The 8,480-nt window shown below is 39.9% G+C and overlaps 1 protein-coding gene across 1 annotated transcript; it reads left to right on the forward strand.

Moving 5' to 3' along the window:
- Window positions 1-6,737: 6,737 nt before the first annotated feature.
- Window positions 6,738-7,500, forward strand: LOC111785121 (alpha-amylase/subtilisin inhibitor-like). Its single transcript, XM_023665586.1, has 2 exons — window positions 6,738-6,995; window positions 7,088-7,500. Exons 1-2 carry the CDS (start codon window positions 6,758-6,760, stop codon window positions 7,444-7,446), a joined length of 597 nt encoding a protein of 198 aa, XP_023521354.1. The 5' UTR covers window positions 6,738-6,757; the 3' UTR covers window positions 7,447-7,500.
- The last annotated feature ends 980 nt before the right edge of the window (window positions 7,501-8,480 follow it).

An 8,480-nucleotide genomic window follows, 5' to 3' on the forward strand; every position in this document is an offset into this window, starting at 1 on the left:
CTAAGGGGAGGCTCTATAATGTACTTTGTTGGAGGGGAGGAATGTTTGTTAATTTAGGGAATGATTATGGGTTTACAAGTAAGGTTCTCCATCGATATGAAGCCTCTTGGGAAACCTAAAAAGAAAGCAATGAGAGCTTATGCTCAAAGTGGACAATATCATACCATTGTGGAGATTCGTGATTCTTAACATGGTGTCAAAGTCATGCCTTTAATTTAGTCATGTCAATAGAATCCTCATATGTCGAACAAAGAAGTTGTGAGCCTCGAAAGGGTGTACTTTGTTCGAGAACTCTAGAGAAGGAGTCAAGTCTCGATGAAGAGGAAGTTGTTCGAGGGCTCCATAGGCCTTCGAGGAGGCTCTAATGTACTTTGTTTGAGGGGAGGATCGTTGAGGATTGTCCCACATTGGCTAATTTAGAGAATGATCATGGATTTATAAGTAAGGAATACATCTTCATTAGTATGAGGTCTTTTGGAGAAGTCCGAAACAAAGCCGTTGTTCGAGGGCTCCATAGGTCTCAAGGGAGGCTCTCTATAGTGTACGAATAAGGAGAGGTTGTTCGAGGGCTCCATAGGGGCTTTAGTGGAGGCTCTATAGTGTACTTTGTTCGAGGGACTCTAGAGAAAGAGTCGAACCTCGATTAAGTGGAGGTTGTTCGAGGGCTCTATAGGCCTCAGGAGAGGCTCTATAGTGTACTTTGTTCGAGGGAATGATCGTATACAATATCATACAATTGCGGAGATTCGTGATTTCTAACCCAGTAAAGATTCATTTTTTCAATGTTTTTTGAAATGGGTTTACGTTCTTTGGTTAAAAAAACGCTTGGATTTGTTGTTTGTAGGTTGAAGATGACTGCAAGCTGAGCTCTGTTGATGAAATTGCTTGTGCTCTACATCAGTTGCTTAGTAGAATCGAAGAGGAATCTGTTATGAACTGATAATTTGTGAAATTTGGTGTTGTTTTTGGATTGAACATTGTGTTCTAAGCTCAGTTCTTTCAATTTTTATGTTTAATTTATGAAGAATTTGTAAATTTAATCAGCTGGTTTGTTCTTCGATGTTCTTGGAAGAAGGGAAAAAAAAGCAGTTTTCTCTGCAAATCTCCATGAAAAAAGGAGTTTGAATTGAAATTTTAAGGTCTGATTCAAATCTGAAAAGTGCTTTTTGGTTAAATGCTTCTGGTCTAGAATCCATGGGCTGTGAAGAAAAGTTGAAGTCCACCCTTATCCGTTTTTCGTTAGTTCTGGCTCATGGTTTTAAAATGTGTCTACTGTGGAGAGGGTTAAGCCCTACTCTGACCGGTGTCTCGCATTGTTTGATGACTAGCTCTAATATCATTTGTCACAGTGTAAGTTCACCACTAGTAGATATTATCCGCTTTGGCTTGTTACGTACCATTGGTGACTGGAGACTGACTTTGATACCATTTGTAACAGCCCAAGTCCACCACTAGTAGATATTATCTGCTTTCACTTGTTACGTACCATCGGTGATTGGAGACTGGCTCCGATACCATTTGTAGCAGCTCAATCTCACCGTTAGTATATATTGTCTGCTTAGCCCGTTACGTATTACCGTCATCCTCATGATTTTAAAACACGTATACTATGGAGAGGGTCTAACCCTACTCGGATCAGTGTCTCGCTCTGTCTAATGACTGACTTTGATACCATTTGTAACAGCCCAAACCCACTTCTGGTAGATATTGTTTGTGTTTGACTGTTACGTACCATCGGTGACTGAAGACTGACTCTAATACCATTTGTAACAGCCCAAGTCCACCACTAGTATATTATCAGCTTTGGCTTGTTACGTACTATCTGTGACTGGAGACTGGCTCTAATACTAATTGTAACAGCCCAAGCCCACTGTTAGTTGATATTGTCTGCTTAGCCCGTTACGTATCACCGTCATCCTCATGATTTTTAAACGCGTCTACTATGGAGAGGGTCTAGCCCTACTCCGATTAGTTTCTGGCACTATCTGGTGACTGACTCTGATACCATTTGTAACAGCCCAAGCCTTTCTCCTGTAGATATTATTCGCTTTCACTTGTTACGTACCACCGTTTGGTGACTGGAGACTGACTTTGATACCATTTTTAATAGCCCAAGTCCACCACTAATAGATATTGTCAGATTTGGCTTGTTACATACCATTGGTGACTAGAGACTGACTCTGATACTATTTGTAACCGCTCAAGCCCACAATTAGTAGATATTGTCGACTTAGCCCGTTATGTATCACCATCATCCTCATGATTTTAAAATGCGTCTACTATGGAGAGGGTCTAGCCCTACTTCGATCAGTGTCTCGCACTGTCTGGTGACTGACTCTAATACCATTTGTAACAACTCAAACCCACTTCTAGTAGATATTGTTCGTTTTGGCTTGTTATGTACCATGGGTGACTGGAGACTAAATTTGATACCATTTGTAATAACCAAAGTCCACCACTACTAGATATTATCTGCTTTGGCTTGTTACTTACCGCCGTCTGGTGACTGGAGATTGACTTTGATACCATTTGTAACAGCCCAAGCTCACAATTAGTAGATATTGTCTGCTTAGCCCGTTACGCATCATCGTCATCCTCATGATTTTAAAACGCGTCTACTATGAAGAGGGTCTAGCCCTACTCCGATCAATGTCTCGCACTATTTGGTGACAGGCTATGATACGATTTGTAACAGCCTAAGCCCACTGCTAGTAAATATTATCCGTTTTGGCTTGTTACATACCATTGGTGACGAGAGACTGGCTTTAATGCCATCTGTAACAGCTCAATTCCACCACTAGTAAATATTATTCGCTTTCACTTGTTACTTACCACCGTCTAGTGACTGGAGACTAGCTCTGATACCATTTGTAACAGCCCAAGTCCACAACTAGTAGATATTATTCGCTTTCACTTGTTACGTACCACTGTCTGGTGGCTAGAGACTGCCTCTGATACCATTTGTAACAGACCAAGTCCACAACTAGTAGATATTATCAGCTTCGGCTTGTTACGTACCATTGGTGATTGGAGACTGGCTTTGATACCATTTGTAACAGCCCAAACCCACAGTTAATAGATATTGTCCGCTTAGCCCGTTACGTATCACCGTCATTCTCATGATTTTAAAACGCGTCTACTATGGAGAGGGTCTAGCCCTACTTCGATCAGTGTCTCGGACTGTTTGGTGACTGACACTAATACCATTTGTAACAGCCCAAACCCACCTCTAGTAAATATTGTTCGTTTTGACTTGTTACGTACTATCGGTGACTGAAGATTGCTCTGATACCATTTGTAACAGTCCAAGCCCATCACTAGTAGATATTATTCGCTTTGACTTGTTACGTACCATTGTCTGGTGACTAGAGACTGATTCTAATATCATTTGTAACAGTCCAAACCCACCGCTAGTAGATATTGACTGCTTTGCCCCGTTACGTATCACTATCAGCCTCACGATTTAAAACGCGTCTACTAGTAAGAGGTGACCACTACTCCAATTACGAGACAAAACAGACAATATCTGCTAGCGGTGGACACTACTCCAAATAATTGAATTATTTCTAAACGATTAATAAATCATCCCCACGTCATTTCAAACATGTTTATAGTTTTTAAAAAATATAAAATTAAACGAAAAAATTATTTATTTACTATTTTAAACAATTTATTTGTGGGACATTTCTACAAATATTAAAAGAAAAAGGGATAGGCTTCCAATAGACGAAAATAGCCTTAATTCTAAAGGAAAGTATTAGGGGTATTTTTGTCTTTTAGAAAAGATTCCACTTTTAACCTCTCTTCTTTGTCTTCATCTTATTGTCTTGTAGTGAAGAAATATAGGTTAAAAGATTCCAATTTTTTTCTCTCTCATATCATTTTCAAACCCTTTTCGTTATTAATATTAATATTTATATATATATTATTTTAAGAGAAACATATAAAAATAAATATAAAATGGTGAGGTTTTTATGTTTGTTGATACTAAGAAGAATACAAAAGAGCTTCATAGATTATGTTTTGTGCTTTATAGACATGACAAATATTTCATTAAAAAACAACATTAATATGAACATTAATGTCTTTTTCATGTTTTTTTTTTTAAAAAAAGTGTAAAGTGAAAGATTGACTACTTAGGGCTAAATGAATGAGAAATGGTGAGATTCCACGATCTCATATTAGTTGGGGAGGAGAATGAAACGCCCTTTATAAGAGTGTGGAAACCTTTTCTTAACAGATAATGTTTTAAAGCCTTGAGGGGAAGCCCGAAAGAGAGCCCAAAGAGGATAATATTTGCTAGCGGTGAGCCTGGACTGTTACAAATGGTATCAGAGCCAGATACCGGGCGATGTGCCAGCGAGGAGGCTGAGCCCTGAAGGGGGGTAGACACAAGGCGGNGGGGGGGGGGGGGGGTAGACACGAGGCGGTATGCCAACGAGGAGGCTGAGCCCTGAAAGGGGGTAGACACGAGGCGGTGTGACAGGGGCCCCGAAGGGGGTAGACACGAGGTGGTGTGCCAAGGGCCCCGAAGGGGGGTAGACACGAGGCAGTGTACTAGCGAGGAGGCTAAGCCCTAAACGGAGGTAGACACGAGGCGGTGTACTAGCGAGGAGGCTGAGCCCTAAAGGGAGGTAGACACGAGGCTGTGTGCCAGCAAGAACACTAGGCCCCGAAGGGGGGTCGATTTGGTGGGGGTCCCACATCAATTGGAGAAAGGAACGAGTGTCAGCGCGAATGCTGGATCCATAGTTAAACGTGCTTTGTTTTTCTTAGTAAATAACAAAACATGCTGAAAGGACTCGTGTTAGTCTATTGGGATAGTTTACACTCTTAGAAGTGAGGAGTAAGTACGTAACGTGACCATGTCGCAGAAAAATGTCGGGACCATCAAAAGCCGGACTTTCCTTTAAAGTCTTAATGTATCACGAGGGATGAACGTTTTAAGTATAAAGTATGCAATTAAATTATTGAGGGAACATTACTATATATATGTTACCTAAATGAGGGACAGTTGAGTGGAAAACTTTGGCTTTTTTTAGTATAATGTTTTGATTACAATAATAATGATTCTAATCAGCCCATTGATTTTTTATTCATGCATTTAATTACATGTCTACACATTTTAGGGAACACTTGATTATNACAGGGACAATATCTATATCTGTTAGCGATGAGTTTGAGCCGTCACATGTTAGTTCGTGAAGATATTTTTGAATTTTTTTAAAAAAAATTTAATGATATTATTAAAACTTTTATTAATTTAAAAAAAAAAATGGGACATTGAATTGTAGACCAAACACTTACATTTCACCTAACATAATCCTTGACTTCAACTTTGTTTTAGAACAATCAAAATCTTCTTTGCCTACTTAATACTTATCCTTTTGGGTGTTTAAAATTCAAACCAAATCAAATAAAAAATTTTAAAGACGTTTTTTTATCCAATATCGAATAATTTAAACGTATATCAGAAACCCGATGAATGAAAGAAATATAAAACGCTTAATCATCGAAAATTGTATCGTCATCTATAGAAATCACGAGACAAAACAGGTTAAACAGGTCAATTAATTTTTTAATTTTTATTAACCCGCTTCAAACACGTTCCACCTCTTCTAAAATTTATGAACTTACACAAAATTAAATTTTTATATATTTGATAGATTAATTAATTTTTTAATTTTTTATTTTAAAGTTTTTAAAACGCGGAGTTTTTTTAAAAAAAAACTATACAAAAAAAGTAAAGAATAAGACATTGAGATAAACACGAGTCAAACTAACCCTAATCGGATAGTTTCTTCGGAGATTGTGCCATCCCATAAACTCTCGACTTTCATGTCGAGCTTTTGATATTATAGTTTTGTGTCATTTTCATCTCTTACAAGCTATCGATAAATAGGACAGCACACAATTGGTAATACTGTATGTCCAGGATTGGATCGGGATTTAGAATCCAATTTTGGCACCTGATGACCTAATATTTTCTTGCGACTTGATCACGTCACCTATTTATTGTTTTTACGAGTAAAAAATTGTTTAGGAGATAACTCAACATAGAATTGCTCCAAGGAGTTCTTATGTAGCTACCGCTGTAGTGGCACACGGCTACTGTAACAGCTCAAGTCCACCGCTAGTAGATACTTGTCCTCTTTGAGCTTTTCCTTTCGGGCTTCCCCTCAAAGTTTTTAAAACGCGTGGGAGAGGTTTCCACACCTTTATAAAGAATGTTTCGCTCCCTTCTCCGACCAATGTGGGATCTCACAATTCACTCCGTTCAGAGCCCAGCATCCTCACTGACACTCGTTCTACTCTCGAGTCAATGTGGGATCTCACAGTCCACCCCCCTTCGAAACCCAGCGTCCTCACTGACACTCGTACCTCACTCAAATCGATATGGGATCTCACCGTTAAGAATAAGACGATGATGTCTCAAGTACCTCGACCTCTTCATGGCCATAACTTCCACAGCTCAACTATCGAACGGTTCAAATTTAGTAACGTCTCAGTTCATCCCTACCACTTGACTTTCTCGTCCAAAACTTCGAAATCTCACCATTTTTTAGTCAAATATTTCCCAAAAATTTCTTCCCTTGTGATGGTATGCATTATGTTATATATTTTTAAGAAATAAGTGCCTTAAGGTACAAGTAATTGATAAATTAAGATAAGCTACAAAATGGATATCTTCTTCAAATTGGCTATAAATGTCACTACACAATTGCATCCCATAACCCATAATTTTTCGAACAAATTAATGATGTTGTGTAAGTCACTTGTCGCCTTTAGCTACCTATGCCTCGTCATGGCCGTGTCCTCTATCGCTCAAAGTCCTCCTGTGCTCGACACCGAGGGCCGACCTTTACAGATCAACGTCGAGTACTTCATCAAGCCTGCCATCACCGATGTCGCTGGAAATCTCACCCTATTAACCCGCAAAGGCGATCAGTGCCCATTTCATGTTGGCCAAGTACCACTTCGTTCACAAGAAATAGGTATTATTGCATCACTATCGAACTCAAAAACTCAATTTGATCAGTGATACCATTAGAAAACTCTTGATTATATTACGAATTCTTAACCATAGGTTTTGGGGTCACCTTTACGCCCTACCTACCGGGTGAAGATACGATCAGAGAAGGGAGGGATTTGAAGGTTGTGTTTCAAGCGTTTTCGATCTGCATAACGTCGACTGCATGGAGAGTCGGGGAGACAGATCCTACCACTGGAAGGAGGTTTGTTGAGACCGGGGACAATGACACTGCCACCGGGTACTTTAGGATCGATAGGGACAACTTTGGCATTTATAATATAGGATGGTGTCCGTCGGATGTCCCTATTAGAGGGAGGCCAAGGTGTGGAAGGGCTGGAATTTTGATTGAGAAAGGCTTGAGGCTGTTGGCTTTGGATGGCTCAGCGTTTCCTTTTGAGTTTGTGAGAGCTTGAGACAAGAACATGCAATTTGTTGCAATTGCATTCAATTAAATAATACTCTTGTTAGTTTATTTGATTAATAAAATAATAAATAAAGGAATTCCGACGTTTTAGGTTTAGTTTCTTTGTCGTTTTTAGGGTAAGAGCTCGAGCCCACGGCCAGGAGATATTGTTCTATTTGGACTTTCGTTCAAGGTTTGAAAACGGGTCTCAAGATTATAAAAATGTTTCGTTCCTCTCTTCAACCGATGTGGGATCACACAATCTACCCTACAGGGACCTAGCGTCCTCATTAGCACATCGCTCGGTGACTCATAGTTAGTGACCAAACTAAATGTTGACTAGAACGACAAAATGAGCCTACTTATATGGGTTAATGTTTCGTTCCCCTCTTCAACCGATGTGGGATCTCACTGTCCACCCTACAGGGACCTTGCGTCTCATTAGCACACTGTCCGGTGACTCACAGTTAGTCTGTGACCAAACTAAATGTCGACTAGACCAACAAAATGAGCCTGGGATCTCACAATCCACCCTACAGGGACCTAGCGTCCTCATTAGCACATCGCCCGATGACTCACAGTTAGTGACCAAACTAAATGTCGACTAGAATGATAAAATGAGCCTGGGATCTCACAATCCACCCTACAGGGACCTAGCATCCTCATTAGCACACTGTCTGGTGACTCACAGTTAGTCCGTGACCAAACTAAATGTCGACTAGAACGACAAAATGAGCTTGGGATCTCACAATCCACCATACAGGGACCTAGCGTCCTCATTAGCACACTGCCTGGTGACTCACAGTTAGTCCGTGACCAAACTAAATGTCGACTTGAACGATAAAATGAGCCTACTTATATGGGTTAAAAATTGAAATTTTCTTCCACTGATGTGGGATCTCACAATCCACACTATAGGGACCTAGCGTTCTCATTAGCACACTGCCCGGTGACTCACAGTTAGCCTGTGACCAAACTAAGTGTCGACTATAATAACAAAATCAGCCTACTTATATGGGTTAGAGAAAAATTGAAATTTTCTTC

Source organism: Cucurbita pepo, unplaced genomic scaffold (genome assembly GCF_002806865.2).
Source record: "Cucurbita pepo subsp. pepo cultivar mu-cu-16 unplaced genomic scaffold, ASM280686v2 Cp4.1_scaffold000373, whole genome shotgun sequence".
Classification (NCBI taxonomy): domain Eukaryota; kingdom Viridiplantae; phylum Streptophyta; class Magnoliopsida; order Cucurbitales; family Cucurbitaceae; genus Cucurbita; species Cucurbita pepo.